The sequence below is a fragment of the Vicugna pacos genome, chromosome 1 (genome assembly GCF_048564905.1).
Source record: "Vicugna pacos chromosome 1, VicPac4, whole genome shotgun sequence".
In the NCBI taxonomy this organism is placed as follows: domain Eukaryota; kingdom Metazoa; phylum Chordata; class Mammalia; order Artiodactyla; family Camelidae; genus Vicugna; species Vicugna pacos.
In genome coordinates this window covers 17962837-17979475 of record NC_132987.1, presented here as the reverse complement: position 1 = coordinate 17979475, position 16639 = coordinate 17962837, and the positions used below count along the sequence as shown (strand labels likewise).

General features: G+C 38.1%; 1 protein-coding gene across 7 annotated transcripts in view; it reads left to right on the top strand.

The window, feature by feature from the left end:
- Positions 1-5817: 5817 nt before the first annotated feature.
- CEP70 (centrosomal protein 70) overlaps positions 5818-16639 on the top strand; it is a 60663-nt gene continuing 49841 nt past the window's right edge. For 4 of the 7 annotated variants that reach the window (XM_072957552.1, XM_031678252.2, XM_015249352.3 and 1 more), the window contains exons 1-2: positions 5818-5969; positions 7857-7959. In XM_072957552.1, the coding sequence (XP_072813653.1) occupies positions 7951-7959 (9 nt within the window). In that variant the 5' untranslated portion in view covers positions 5818-5969; positions 7857-7950. Of the gene's footprint in view, positions 5970-6405; positions 6455-7856; positions 7960-16639 lie in introns of those variants that run through there. The other 3 variants (XM_031678263.2, XM_031678245.2, XM_072957534.1) reach the window with 3 other exon arrangements.

Below are 16639 nucleotides of genomic sequence, written 5' to 3'. Positions count from 1 at the left end.
AAAAGTTATGTAATCTGAAACCTACCAGTTTAAAACTTTCCATGTGCCCTTCTAGTACTGGTCCAGCATGACTATTGGCTCTGTGTTAAAGGAAGAGGCACGAGTGCGTTACAGACAAGCCCAGGACCCAGGATTCCGGCTTCAGAGGATCATGTGTCCAAACAAGTGCCAGTAACCACAGTCTCCTGCTGCTGGCCAGGCTGCTGCTGCTTGCGCCTGTCTCCTTCAGCACAAGGAGGCTCTGGCTCTGTCTACACAAACACAGAAAGTGGAGGAGCAGCAAACTGAGGTGATTTTGTAGAACTTCAAACCAGAAAAGTTTGACAATTTCAGGAGAAAATAGGTTTTGGTCTGTCATCTGGAGAGTGGGGTTTGTAGACACACCCTTAGAGCAAAGAACCAAAGAGAGGTGCTTTTTAAGGACCTAAGGAACATTCTAAGGTACCTGTTCCAATTGGTTAAGAGTTTAAGAATTTGTATCTAGTTTCTTTTGAGAAATTTAAAAAATATGGAAAAGTACAGATAATAATACCCCTATTCCCGCCACTCAGAACTGACCATTATTAAATATTGGCACAAAAAAAATCCCAATAGAAGAAACATTGCAGCTAAAGCCCCATTTGACTTTCAACCCCAACACCATTACTCTCTTCTCCTCCCCAAAGGCCAGCATCCTCATGAATTTGATGTGTTTGCATCCAAGTCCACCTTCTATAGTTATATAGAAATTATATACATGGGTACATGTTCCTGGGAATGATACAGTTCTGCTTTTAAAAATGATTTAAATGGTACCATAAGAGGCAACTGAGAATTTGTGTGAGGGTAAGACAGGATTCTAGGAAGTTCATCCTCTGGAATTCATATCACCATCATCATTACCTTTGTTTAGTATTTATTGACAATCTGTTATGTGGCAGGCATTGCATCAGGGAATACAACAGTGAGAAGCAGTGATGGTTTCTCCCCTACTCAGGAAGTTTACATTCTAGCTAAGAAGGCAGTCACAAAAATGAGCAGATACGCGGAGGTAGGCTGCCTTCAAGATGATTCGCAAGGATCCCCACCTCTTAGTATTCACGTCCGTGTGTAGTCTTGCCCACGTTTAGGAGCGATGCTATGTCACATCCCAGGTTAGATTATAAAAAAGACTTCAGCTTCTGTCTTAGGTGCTTGCACATTCTCTTTGGTCTCTCCCTCTGTGGACAGCTGCTGCCATGTGTGAACGCTCAGGCAGCCTGTGGGGAGGCCTGCTTGAAAAGGAACAAACTGAGGCCGACCAACAACCACATGAGTGAGTTTGGAAATAAAGCCTTCAATCCACTTGAACCTTGAGCTGACTGTTGCCCCGGCCAACAGGTTGACTGCACCCTCATGAAAGATTTGTCCAGACCATCCAGCTAGGCCACTCCTGTATTCTTAAGCCACAGAAACTTCCAGATAATAAATATTTGTTTTAAGCTGCTAGGAGTAGGGGCACCTTATTATGTGGCAATAGATAATACACAGGCAGATGAAATCATTGCAAGCTGAAATAAGTACGTACAGCAATCTTATGGTAGAGCACACACCCATTGTGAGAAGTGCTATGGTCAAGTGGTTAATGAAGTGGTTAGTGGAGCCTGAATGCTGGAGCCTGGCTCGGCCATACTAGCTGTGTGACCTTAGCAAGTCATTTTTAAAATTTCTGTTTTCTAATTGGATCATTTGTAAAATAAAGGTAATAACAGTATTTACATTAAAGTTGTGAAGAGTCAACAAGTTAGAAAGTGGAAGTGCTTAGCCCAGAGCCTGACACACTTTAAGGGTCAATTAATATAACTATTATTATTCTGTATGGGTTAAGCATTTGTTATTAATATATTTGCCTGAGTTACTTGCTTCTTGTCTTTCATATTGGAAAATGGCTACTGAGGGTGCATGCCCCTATATAAATCTGACTCAAATTTAACAATGTGATTCAACTCTGTATTGAGCACCTACTGTGTACCAGGGACTAAGCCAGGTGCTGGAAGAAGTTTAGTGAGGTATGACTCATGTTCCCAGAAGTTCAGGTTCTCATGGGGGAGGCAGAACAAATGTATTACTGTAATAAAGAAGTCTTAGTCTAAAAGACTTGTGAGTTGAAGAATCTTCAAGAATTCATCACCAAATGCCATTTATATTCGATATACTCCTTGTTGGGAGAAATCTGGTAGTTCTATACCCAGAAGAAATTTTGAGAATCAGTTTAAAAGTTTAGAAATGAAGAGATCTGTTTTAATTTGCTGATGTAGGATGTAATTTATACTGGGAAGTCAAAGCACAGAGGAAAGCAGTAAGCCGAATGAAGACAGGCTTTGGATGTCAGCTTAAATGTCACTTCCTCAGAGAGGCCTCCTCCACATACTCTATTCTCTTCCTTCATAGCACTTAAAATTATGTGCTTATTTGTATTTGTTTCGTATTTCTCTTCCCAAGTATACAATAAGCTTCATGAGGACAGGAACTACACTTGGTTTACCCACCACTGTGAACTCAGCATCTAGTTCAACCCCTGGTACATAACAGATGCTTAATAAACTTTTGTAAATGAACGAATGTTAAATGAGTGTTTGGAACCATTAGAATCCTGGTAGTTGAGGCCCATAGAAAACTCTTGAGACCAGAGCAGCAGGATGCTGCGCTAAAGACTGAACTTGTGTGCAGAATCCTTTCCTGTTCTAGTAAAGAGAGGTACTGGGAAGTCCTTAGGGGTTCATAAGAAGGGATTCCTTTGGAGGACAGTACTATAGAGTTCCTCCCCTTCACTTGCTACATGCAAAATCCAGGAGTGATGAGGGGGAGGTTCCTGTTGTTAGGAATTAGAGAATAATCAGCCTCTTTTGCGCTTTGAAGATTGGGAGGGATACTGGTGATCATCCATCTAGCACCCATTGTCCTCTTGCCCCTTCAAGGGCTCCAATTTTACTCAAGTAGCCATGCTTCCATCTTGCAATCCACGTGACTCAAGGAGGCTCCAACCCCCTGATTCCAATTATGGTCACCCTTTTCCCTTCTGGAACCCATACTTAAATCATCTGCACGTTTGCCGGCCAGTTACTGATTAGAGGCAGAGGACCTGCCTGTGTGACCTAATTGGCTCAAAAACCCAGAAGGAAGGATTTCAGATGGAAAAGAAAGCATGTGATCCTGATTGCTCCTGGTCAAACATCTAGAACATCACTTTCATATGAATTTTAAACCTACAATGCTTACAGCAGAGGAAAAACTGGGCCCTTAATCACTTGTTGAACCACTGCATTAACCGACCCCAAAGTCTGTATTGTCTCTGGATTTCCTGTTATGTGAGATAATTTCCTTATTGCTTAAGAAGACAATTCAAATCAGGTTTTCTGTTATTTGCAGCCAAAATAATCCTAACTGACCAATGATGTTTGGCTTCCTGGCCATAATTAGGGCAGCTACCTTTAGAAGAGTGGGTAAGTCACCTTATTATCTTGGAAAAGGCAAGCAGTGAGACTGTTTAAGTTTCAAGGGTTGAAAGTGAAAATCCACTGCTAGTGTGAATAGCTAAGTATGGAGAGGGCAGGGGGTTGGGGTGGGGTGAGGATATACTTGGATGGGGCAGACAAAGAGATCAAACTCAAAGTGGCTCTAGCTGCCTGGAAGAAGGCTGAGTATGGTCTTAAAAGTTGAACCCTAAAAGCTGTGACCCTGAGACCTCTTTGTGAGAGACACCATGGCTAAACCCCTCAGCAGAAGATCCCTGTTGGCCCTTGTGGGACCTGCTATCCTCAGCCTGCGTCCTTTGACCAATTGGAAAGTACAGGTTGTCAACAGCGACATCGTGTGGCTATAAGATGCGATGACAATGGCCGACAGTCCTTCCCTTCAAGTATATGGCAGCTGGATTTTCCGTTCGGAATTTTTGGATCACTTAACCCGCTATGAGTTTTGAAAATGGTGGGCAGGAGACCTGTTTTTAGATTCTGAATTTATTAAAGTGAGAAACAGAGGATTGAGTTGATTTTCTTTTGTGGGAAAAAAAAAGAGCAGTCATCATATTTGTACACCATGGAGCTTTTTTTTTTTCTTTTCAGTTTTTACTTATATGTGAGGATGCAAGAAAGTTAGGATTAAAGCTACCCAAACAAAAACCTTTCCATTTTATACTTCTTTTGGAAACTGATCTGTAGTTCCCCATCACCTCCAGGACAAAGTCCCAGCTCCTTAGCACACCTGCCAAGGCCTTCCTCCTCTGATTCTCCAACGATGCAACACACTCCTCAGTTCCTCAGGAAGCCCATTATATTTGCCAATGCATTGGGGGTTAGGTTTTTTTGGGGAGGGCAGATATAAGCTGTACCAATGGGGCCCAGGTTTAATTAAAGGGAAAAAAAGAAGAGCAAGGTTTACTGAGCACTTGTGAACTACTCATTTTAATAATGTGTTTTGGAGTTATTGTCTTAATTTGGACATTAAGTTTTCTCTGAATACCTTTCCTCTATGTATTTCTGGGGTACTCTTGTTCACCATTCAGAATCCTTCTTATGCATCTCTCTAGGTTTGCAGTTTTGTGGCTTGGCTGCACATTGGAATCACCTGGGGAGATTTACAAACCATTGACACCTGGGTGCCACCTGGCAGATTCTGATTTAATTGGTTTGGGGCCTGAGATTCATTTTCAAAACTCCATAGGTGATTGTAGTGTGCAGCCAGGGTTGAGACCTACTGGTTGAGGAAGGCTCCAGTGACCCACTGAGGTAAATATTCCGCTTTCTTTTATGTGCCCTGCACACTGTGGACAAAGAATGTCGCCTGCCAGATTAGTAAACAAAGGATGTCGTGTCTTTCAAGCCATCAGTCATTGCAGCTCCCCCTTACCCGCACGTGCACCCTGAGGAGATTCAGGATGGAGAAGACAAGATACTGGCCCTAGACAGTTAAGGTGCATATCAAAGGAATAATTTCGATGAGCCCAAACTCTTGCATCTTCCCATACTTAGAAGAGTGCTAAATTCATTGACTTGAGATGCCTGGCTTTTCTTTAACAGTAATCTTTTATGTTCCAATACCTGTTTTATTTTGGTCAAAATTCCTATATATCCTGGACCCTCCCTTACCTTTTGGGAACAGTCCCTCAGAACTATCTGAGGGGCGCTCTCCTGGGCATAAATCTTCAGTACGTCCGCTGAATAAAGCATAATTCTCAACTTTTAGGTTGTGTGTGTGTGTTTTTTTGTTGTTGTTTTTTGTTTTAGTCAGCACCTTTCTCTGATTATGCCTATCAGACTGTACCTTACTTTCAGAGTATATATCCATCTCCCTAACTAGACTTTGAATGTCTCCAGTCAGCCGCTTTTGCATTTCTGGAGCTTGATGTATTGCCTGACACTTTGTGGAGATCTGGAAAATGCTGAATGGGAGGGTAAAAACGTCAACAACAAACACTTATTTGCATCCTCCAAATGCCAGGCGATGCAGTGCTTAGCCAGGTCTGGAACACAAAGATCAGGCTGACCAGACCCCGCAGCAAGAGTTCACAGACACCGCATGTGTATGTATGTGGAGGACAGCCACGTGGTCCGGACCTGTCTTTCACCGATCGCCTCAAACGTGGATTTCTGAAGTCTCCCCTGCAAAAGAGGATCCGGGTAAATGATAAAGTGCTTGCGCTGCCAGAGTTCGTGGCAATGGAAGTGCGCACGCGCAGACGACAAAGCAAGCGCAGCACGCTCCCGCCTACGTTCTGGTAAGCCCCGCCCTCAACAGCGGAGCCAACCAGAGGACTCGGGGGAGTCCCAGCCTCCGACGGCAGCCCGAGACAATCGCCCGGGCGTTCAGAGGCTGAGCGAGGCAGGTCCCTCGACGCGCTCGGGCTCGATTGGCCGGCCTCCCACGGCGGTAACGGTCGTAGACGCGGGGCCGGAGGCGGCTGAGCCGGACAAGCTGGGCTCGCTGCTGGAGGGAGGCGGCGGCTGAGGAAGGTGAGCGGCCCTCGGGGTTTACCGAGGCGTTGGGTAGAGCCCCTCCCTGAGGAGCCTCGGGAACTGGCCCCACCTGTACCTTGCGAGCGGTTAAACTGACCCTTGCTGGGGTCCCCGGAGAGGAGCCGCCTGGGACGGGTTTGCGCCAATTAAAAATCCCAGGATAAGGAGGAGAACTGGCAATCCGCCGTTTGTTATCTTAGGCTTCTCATTTAATGTCTTAGCGCCTCAGTTTCTTCATTTGTAGAATACAGCTGGTTATTCTTGCCTGCCATGGTGGCTGAGAAGGTTAAATGAGGCCGTAAGTATGAAGCTTGGAGTGATTCCCGGCGTAAACTGGATTTTGGATAAGTTGTAGTTGGTTTATCCATCCCCGACAGTCGACTAGGGCCAGCCTGCTCAACTTTTCAGTGCCAAGGTGTCTGAGAAGGTTGCATGGCTAGTGAAAGCTCGGAGCAGAAGGTGGGGGATACGCGACGGGTTAGGTGAGTATCCCTTTCTTCGGTTTGTTAGTTTCATTCCACGGTCGGAAGGCCTTTTACTTTATGCGGAGTTTAATTTGATTTTATTAAGGAAATCAACGAGGTGGAGATGTTGCAAGGCTCGGAGACCCGTAACACCGACCAAACAGAAGAGTTTCTATATTACTTATTTTCTAACCATGGTAATGTTAAGTTCTGTGTAGGCATTACCCACATTGGTTTCAATCCTCTGCATGGGGTTTAATTCTTACTTTTGGTATTGCCAGGTAGACTTGGGCCTTCCCTATCCCACCTTGGGGAAGAGGTGGCCGACTAGGGTTTTGTCCGCAGCTTCTGCTTCAAAGGGGAAGTGTCATGTTTGACCCTTTATATAACCTCCTGAGACATATTTGGTCGAGACGAGATCCAATCCTAATTCTGTTTCCTTATTTATGGTAGATTCAGTTCTTCTTAGGAACGTTAAACAGCATGTTGGCATATTTTTGGAAAAGAGCTTTTGCATTTAATAGACAATAGAGATTTTGAAAGCATTGTGTGTTCCATTTATTGCAGTAAAGTGAGATACTTTTGAGAAAGCTAATTAGAGATTTTTATGTGACTCACTTGAGAAAGAACAGCTACTGGCCATGCTTAATTTCTAGCTTGTTCCCAAAAAAGTAGTGAAAAATAATTACATTTTAATGTATGGTGCGTGTTGCAGGGGCTTCAGACCTAGAAAGGGCAAGTTACCAAAGGGTTCTTGTGAAACCTGGGCAGGGCAAGAAGATAAAACTGTTTTGCGTCTCTTCTCTTGGCTTTCTATGCCTTGTACAAACCGTCTGCTTCTCCCTGCAATTCCTATTCCCACAGTCTTACTTCAGGTGTATTATGAGACTGATTGAAGCTCATTGCAGCTTCTGCTTTGGACTTAGGAAGCATTGGGTCTTTTCTAGTGACTCGGAGTTCCACATCTGTGTCCTGTTACAGCCTGTAAGTGGGGAAAAGGCTGTTGCAAACTATTGACATATTTGTTTCACAACATGGGCCTCTGAAAAGGAGGGCTTGGTCACAGGTGAAATTGTGAAGGTTCTCTCTGCCTTTATCTTCTGTATTTGGTGGTATCTGTCTGAGAGGGCTTCATTTTAGTACCCTTGCCAATTAGAATATTCTACTTTTGAATCCAGAATCAGAATTGTTGATAGATAATGAAAGATTTGGACTCCCAGCTAAACATTTCAACAAAAGCAGGAAGAGGAAAGATAAGGGGAAAGAAGACAAGGGCAAAGGCACATTATAATGAGCATCAATGTCCATTAGCAGCTACTTCAGTTGTTCCAGCTTCAGTTTAGTGGAATAACACAAGACCATTCTTACTAGGAGGTTAAATATTTTAAGATTTAGGTCTGTTTATCTTTTTGAAACCTAGATGAAGATCCAGTTTCAGACGTGAGACTCACTGGGTGATCATTTCATTGAGATCAACTTGAATGACCAGGTGAAAAGTGCAAGAGGAATGTGCTATGACTGAGGTATGTCTGATGTGACAGGTGACTCTCTGGATGTTGAGAGGCCATGGGAAGGATCTATTTATGGAATACTATAATATATTTCTTTTTGACTCCTCATAATCCTATCAGATATTTTAAACTCAGTTAAGGAAACTGAAGCCTAGAGAGGTTAATTAGAGAATTAACACAGCTAGTCGCCAACTCTGATCACCACCTCTGTCCTGCTGTGTGCCAGGCACTGTTCTGTTGATCCTTTCTATATTCACTTTCCTAGCCTTCACAAGAATCTATGAGTAAAGTACTTTTATTATCCTCATTTTATGATAAGGAAATTGAGCCACAGATCAGTACTTTTTGGTTGTGCGGCAGAATCCATGATTTGAACCCAGGCAATCTGGCTATACCAGCTTTCTTTTGGTTAGTAATTCCTCTACTTTTGCTTTTATTGTTATTTAACAAATTCATTTTATTAAAAAAACGAATTTTGATTAGGAAAGATTATGAAGTCGATACCACCCAGGTCAGGGTGGAGAACCATGCTAGCCATGCCAAGACTTTGCTCCATCCCAATCACAACTACTTCTGTACTTGCATTAGTAGCCATTTTTCTGACTTTTATAGTAATTGCTTCCTTGTGTTAAAAGTTTTTTTCATAAATCTGTATTCTTTGGCACTATAAAATGTAGTGTTGCTCATTTAAATTTTTAAGATCTTTTTTAATCTATAGCTGCTCACCCTATTTTCTTTTCCTTACAATTTATCTGATGAAGAACTTGGGTCATTTGACCTGTATATCCTACAGTCTGGATTTTGCAGATTGCATACTCATATACAGTTCATTATGTTTCCGTGTCTTAGATACATTTTAAAATTTTTTATTTATTTATTTTTTGGTTGGGGGGCGGTAATTAGATTTACTTATTTATTTCTAGAGGAGGTGCTGGGGATTGAACCCAGGACCTTGTGTATGCTAATCATGAGCTCTACCACTTGAGCTATACCCTCCCCCTGTCTTGGATAATTTTTGCACATTGATAGCTGGATCCAGGACTGGATCAGACTCAGATTCAGTCCCTTTGGTAATTCTCTACATGGTGTTTGGCAAGACCATAGGAGGCGTAGAATACCTTATTGTTTCTCTTTGTCAGCACCTGTTGATATTTGATGCCTTATCTGTTCATTGAAGTTTGCAATTGTATCATGTTTTTTTTTTTTTAACTTAGTTGGAATATTAGTACCTTATCTATCATTTGAATACACAGCAATATAATTCCTTTAGGAAAGGCAACATAAATGTTTCATTCTTTCCATTTACCAATTTTTGAGAAAATTATCTTCTGAAGACAGTTCTTTTTAAAGAATCTAATGTCAGTATGACATCATGAATGTGAACACTATGGGTTTCAGTTTATTGCAATTATTTTCAAAGCTCATGTGGTCTCATCTTTGGCTGAAGGGAGCCTCTTCAAGCCTGTTTTTTTTTGATGACTTCACTAGTCTTTAATATCTTCCTCGGTGACTGATAATCTTGAACCATTTCTGTCTCCAAATCTGAAATCAACATTTTTTTCAAGAAACTCTGGTTTCTTTTAGAAGGAAATGGCATTTTAAGATCATTATATACCAGAGATCCTGAGTTAGTCACTGTTTTAGGCTTTTCAGTAGACAGAGCTAGGAAACTTTATCTAACTATCCTTAGACACACACACATTAAAGATAAACTATTTCATGAGTTCATATGAATACTTCCAGGTCAAATTGGGACTGCAGAGCTTTTACTTAACTTTTCTATTATATCTGCAGTACCTTTTTTCTATATGAAGAATACTGGTTCTTGAGAACATAGAAGATGATGGAATTAGAGTGTCCCATAATTACTCATTAGTTTTATCTCATATTACACACCTAACAGTATCAAAAATATGTTACTGATAACACCACCAATATGATTACTGAAAACATTAAACTTTCATTTTGGCTTATGTGCTTCCTATTCTTTCCCCTTTTTTTCCTTTTTTTGTTTTTAAATAGTTTTATTGTATCTGCATTGTCAAAGCATATAGTCATTACATGTTCTACTTTTTCTCTCTTAGCCTTCATTTATCCTTAGTTCTACAGGTATATTTAATACATACCACCAGTGTGTATGTTGATGTCCTTCTAACCATTTTGGTTACCTGATGCTTTTTTTTTTTTTGTTAAATTGCTCTGGAAGGAATATTCCTGAGTTCTTTCATATTGGTAAAAGTTTGTGCCCTTTATACTTGAAGGTAAGTTTTGCTGCTATAAAATCTTTGCTCACATTTCTTTTCCTTGAGTTTCTTAAATATAGTACTCCTTTTTCTTCTGGTATAAGCATTGGTATCAAAGTCAGATGATAATCCAGTTTTTCCCCTTATAAGTCATTTGTTCCTTTTTTTCTAGATGACGAAAGAATTTTTTTCTTTTAAAATTCAGTAACTTTATTAAAATGTGTCTTGGTATTGGTTGTTCTGAGGTCAGTACTTGATAGGTTCTTTGCATATGTAGTTTCAGATCTTTTTTTTTAAATTTCAGGAAAACATTATTTTTTATTTTTTGGCAGAGGAGGTAATTAGGTTTACTTATTTATTTCTTTTTAGAGGAGGTACTGGAGATTGAACCCAGGACCTTGTGTATGCTGAGCATGCACTGTACCATTTGAGCTATACCCTCCCCCAGGGAAACCTTATTTTTAAAACAGCTTTATTGAGATATTTGTTATACAGTATACTGAACGTATTTAAAATGTACTATTTGATGTGTTTTGACATACATATATACCTGTGAAACCATGACCACAATCAAGATTGTGAATATGTTTATCCAACACTCCCCAGTTTCCTTTGTAATCAGTCTTTCCAGCTTCATATTCTTCAACCACTGACCTTTCTGTCACTGTAGATTAGTTTTTTGTTTTTTAGAATTTTATGCAAATAGAGTCATAGTATGTACTCTATCTGGCTTCTTTCACTCAGCCTTAAGTATTTTGAAGTTTATCCATGTTGTTGCAAGCATCAATAGTTTATTCCTTTTTCTTGCTGAGAGGTATTCTGTTGTATGAATATACTACACTTTATGTATCCATTCACTTGTAGATGGACATTTGAGTTGTTTCCAGTTCCTGACTATTACAAATAAAGGTCTTAAGAGCTTTGTAAGCCTTTATGTGGACATTTGCTTTCATTTCTCTTGGGTAAATATGTAGGAATGGAATAGTTCTTACGGTAAGTGTATATTTAACCTTATAAAAAACTGCCGAAGTGTTTTCAGATTTGCAGTCCTTTTTACATTCCCATCAGCAGTGTATTAGAGTTCTAGTTCCTCCACATCCTCAAAAATATGTGGTATAGTTTGTCTTAGACATTTAAATAAGTGTGCAGCAGTTTCACAGTGTGGATTTTAACTTGAATTTCCTTCATGACTAACAGCTTTTATAGCATCTTTTCATGTGCTTATTTACCATCCGTATATCTTCTTTGATGAAATGTCTATTCAAATTTTGTGCCCTTTTTAAAATTGGGTTGTTTGCTTTCTTATTGTGTGCTTTATGTATTTTCGGTATGAGTTCTTTATGAATTGCAAGTATTTTCTCCTAGTCTGTGATTTTTCTTTTCCTTCTCATAACAGTATCTTTCAAAGAACAGTTCTTATTTTTATGAAGCCCAACTTAGTATCTTAACCATTTTTAAGTATATAGTTCAGTGGTATTAAATACATTCATAATATGCTACCATCACCATCATCTAGCTGCAGAACTCTTTTTGACTTGTAAGGTTGAAACTCTGTATCCATTAAATAATAACTCACCATTCCCTCAAGGCTCTGGCAACCACCATTCTACTTTATGAGTGAAATCATAGAACATTTGTGTGTGTGTGTGTGTGTGGGATTGGCTAATGTCCTTAAGGTTCACCCATGTTATAATTTAATGTAAACATTCCCTTTTTATGGCTGAGTTGTATTCCATTGAATGGATAGACCATATTTTGCATATCCATTCATCTGTTGATAGACAGTTGGGTTGCTTCCAAATTTTAGCTATTGTGGATAATGCTGCTGTGAACATGGATGTACAGATATCTCTTCATGATCCTGCTTTCAGTTCTTTTGACTATACCCAGAAGTAGAGTGGCTGAATCATATGGCAATTCTATGTTTAATTTTTTGACGAACCATCCAGCTATTTTTCATAGCAGCTACACCATTTTACATTCCTACCAACAGTATACAAGGGTTCTACTTTCTCTTTGTCCTCACCAACACCTGTTATTTCTTTTTTTTTTTTTGATGGTAGCCATCCTAATAGGTATGAGATGGTATCTCATTGCAGTCTTGATTTACATTTACCTAATGGTTAGTGTGATATTGAATATTTTTTCATGTGTTTATGGGCATTTTTATATTTTCTTTAGAGAAATGTCTGCTCAAGTTCTTTGCCCATTTTTTAATCAGATTTTTTTGTTGTTGAATTTTAGGAATTTTCTATATATTCTGGATATTAGTCCCTTATCACGTATATGATTTGCAAATATTTTCTCCCATTCTGTGGATTGCCTTTTTACTCTGTTGACAGTATCTTTGATGGACAAAAGTTTTAAGTTTTCATGAAGTCTAATTTGTCTATTTTTTTCTTTTGTGGCCTATGCCTTGGTGTTATAGCCAAGAAATCATTGCTAAATTCAGGGTTGTGAAGCTTGTACCCTGTGTTTTCTTCTAAGAGTTTTATAGTTTCGGCTCTTACATTTAGGTCTTTGATCTAATTTGAGTTAATTTTTGTATATGGTGTTAAGTAAGGGTCCAGACTCATTCTTTTTGCACTTTTCCCAGCATCACTTGTTGAAGAGACTGACCATTACCTATTGAATGATTTTTGGCACTCATGTTGAAAATCTTGACAGTATATATGAGAAATTATTTCTGGGCTCTTTAGTGTACTCCAGTCTGTATACCAATACCACACTGTTTTGATTTCTGTAGCTTTGCAGTGAGTTTTAAAATTAGGAAATGTGAGTCCTTCAGCTTTGTTCTTTTTCAAGATTGTCTTCGCTCTTCAGGGTCCCTTGAGATTCCCTATGTATTTTAGGATGGGTTTTGAATTTCTGCAGAAATGTCATTAGAATTTTGATAAGGATTGCATTAAATCTGTAGATTTCTTTGGGTAATATTGACATTTTAATATTAAATCTTATGATCCATGTATATAAGATGTGTTTCCATATATTTACATCTTTTTAATTTCTCTGAGTAATGTTTTGTGGTTTTCATTGTACAAGATGAACCTCCTTGGTTAAGTTTACTCCTAATTGTTTTCTTTTTTCTTTTTCTTTTTTTTTTTTGGTGGGGAGAGCATAGCTCAAGTGGTAGATAGAGCATGTGCTTAGCATGCAGGAGGTCTTGGGTTCAATCCCCAGTACCTCCAGTAAAATAAATAACCTAATTGTTTTCCCCCACAAAGAAAAAAAAAACCCTAAACAAATTCTTTTTTAATGCTATTGTAAATGGAGTTATTTTCTTAATTTCCTTTTAGGATTTTTCATTGTTAGTGTATAGAAATGCAACTAATTTTTATGTGTTGATTTTTGTATCCTGCTACATTGCTGAATTCACTAATTCTAACAGATTTTGTGTGTGGGGGGGTTTCTTAGGGTTTTCTGCATGAAATCATATCTGTAGTTAGATAATTGTATTTCTTTTCTAATTTGGATGCCTTTTATTTCTCTTTCTTGCTTAAATTCTTGGTGAGAACTTCCAATTCCATGTGGAATGGAAGTGGCTAATGTGGACATCCTTGTCTTGTTCCTCATCTTAGAGGAAAAACTTTCAGTCTTTCACTGTAGATTTTTCATATGTGGCTTTTACTTTGCTGAGGTAGTTTCCTTTTATTCCTGGTTTGTTGAGTGTCTTTGATCACAAAAGGGTGTTGGTATATCTAGAAGGAACCTTACTTCAAAAAGACACCTGCACCCCAATGTTCATAGCAGCACTATTTACAATAGCCAAGACACGGAAACAGCCTAAATGTCCATCAGCAGATGACTGGATAAAGAAGTTGTGATATATTTATACAATGGAATACTATTCAGCCATAAAAATGACACATAATGCCATTTGCAGCAACATGTATGTTCCTGGAGAATCTCATTCTAAGTGAAGTAAGCCAGAAAGAGAAAGAAAAATACCATATGAGATCACTTATATGAGGAATCTAAAAAAAAAAAAAAAAGAACGTAAATACAAAACAGAAACAAACTTATAGACATAGAATACAAACTTGTGGTTGCCAAGGAGGGTGGTGGGAAGGGATAGACTGGGAGTTCAAAATTTGTAGATACTGACAGGCATATGTAGAATAGATGAACAAGATTATACGATATAGCACAGGGAAATATATACAAGATCTTGTGGTAGCTCACAGTGAAAAATGTGACAGTGAATATATGTATGTTCATGTATAACTGAAAAATTGTGCTCTACACTGGAATTTGACACAACATTGTAAAATGACTATAACTCAATAAAAAAAAAGTAAAGAAAACCAAAAACAAAAGGATGTTGGTTTTTGTCAGATGCTTTTTCTGCATCAGTTGAGATGATCATGTGTTTTTTTTTGGTCATTCCATTAATATATATTACATTGATTGCTTTTCATATGCTTATTCCTGCATTCCAGGTATAATTCTCACTTGGACATCCTTTTAATATGCTGCTGAGTTTGGTTTGCTAGTATTTTGTTGAGGATTTTTGCATCAATGTTTATAAGGAATATTGGTCTTTAGTTTTCTTGTATTGTCTTTGTGTTGCTTTGATGTTAGGGTGATGCTGGCCTCCAAGAATAAGTTAGGAAGTGTTCCCTCCTCTTTAATTTTTTGTAAAAGTTTGAGAAGGATTGTTAGTAGTTCTTTAAATGTTTGGTGGAATTCCTCAATGAAGCCACCAGGTCCAAGGCTTTTTTATAATTGGGAGTTTTTTGATTACTGATTCAGTCTTATTACTAGTTACAGGTGTATTAAGTTTTTCTGTTTTTTTTTTTTTTGTCATTTAGTGCTAGTAGGTTTTGTGTTTCTAGGAATTTGTCCAATTAATTTCATTTTGGTTATCTAATTTGTTGGCAAACAGTTGTTCATAGTACTCTCTTATACTTTTTCATAATGTCCCCACTTTCATTTCCGATTTTAATAATTTGAGTGTTGTCTTTTTTCCTCTCCATTACCTAAGTATTTGTCAGTTTTGTTGATCTTTTCAGATATCTTTATTTCATTGACTTTCTCTGTTGCTTTCCTATCATCTATTTCCTTTATTTCTGCTCTAATTAATCTTCATTATTTTCTTCCTTTTGATAGCTTTGGGTTTAGTTTGTTCTTTTTCTAGTTCCTTGAGTAGTAAAATTAGGTTGCTAATTTGAGATCTTTCATGTTTTTTTAATGTAAACTGATAACTAAATTTCACCCTTAGCACTGCTTTCACTGTGTCCCATGAGTTTTGGTATGTTGTGTTTTCATTTTCATTCATCTCTGAGTATTTTCTAATTTCTCTTGTGATTTCTTCTTTCATCCATTATTTTAGAAGTGTGTTGTTTAATTTCCATAAATTTATGAATTTTTGTTTAACTTATGTTCCTGATTTCTAACTTCATCCCTTTGTGGTCAGAGAATATACTTTGTATGAAATCTATCTTTTAAAATCTATTATGACTTAATTTGTGGCTTAACACATGGTCTGTCCTGGAAAATGTCCCCTGCACCCTTGGAAGACTGTATTCTGTTGTTGGGTAGACTGTTCTTTATAAATCTGTTAGATCTGGTTGGTTTATTGTGTCAAATACTCTGTTTCATTACTTCTGTCTGATTGTTCTATTATTGAGAATGGAGTGTTAAAGTCTCCAGCTATTATTGTAGAACTGTTTCTTCCTTCAATTCTTTCAGTTTTTGCTTCATATGTTTTGGTTGTTAAGTGCATAAGTATTATAATTGTTACATATTCTTGCTGTATTAATCTTTTATTAATATGTAATGTGCTTGTCTCTAGTAAACGTTTTTGATTTTAAGTCCATTTTGTCTCATACTAATATAGCCACCCTTGCTTTCTTTTGGTTATTATTTTCATGTAATATTTTTTACCATCCTTTCACTTTCAACCTCTTTGTGTCTTTGGACCCAAAGGGGGTCTGTGTTAAACACACATAATTGCCTCATATTTTTAAAAAACTCATTCTGACAATCTGTCAAGAGTTTAATCCATGTACATTTGAAGTGATTACTGATAGGTAGGGACTGACTTCTGTCATTTTGCTGTTTTTCATAAAATCTTACGGCATTTTTGTTTATATCCTGTATTCTTTTGTGTTTAGTTGATTTTTTTACGTGGTGAAATATTTCTCTTTACTTTTTTTTGTGTGTGTATATTCTATCACTATTTTCTCTGTGGTTACCATGGGGATTACATTTGACATTATAAAATTATAACACTCAAGTTTGAATTTATAACAGCTTAACTTAAATAACAAAAACTCTGCTCCTTTACAGCTCTATCCTCACCTCTTTCAGTTGTCACTGTTGTACAATTATCTCTTTATACATGTGTTCCCAAAACCATAAATTAATAATTCTTTTAAATGAATTTAGTCTCTTAAATTAGGTAGAGAATGAGATGTGATGTGATAAACCAAAGTTAAAAAAAATGT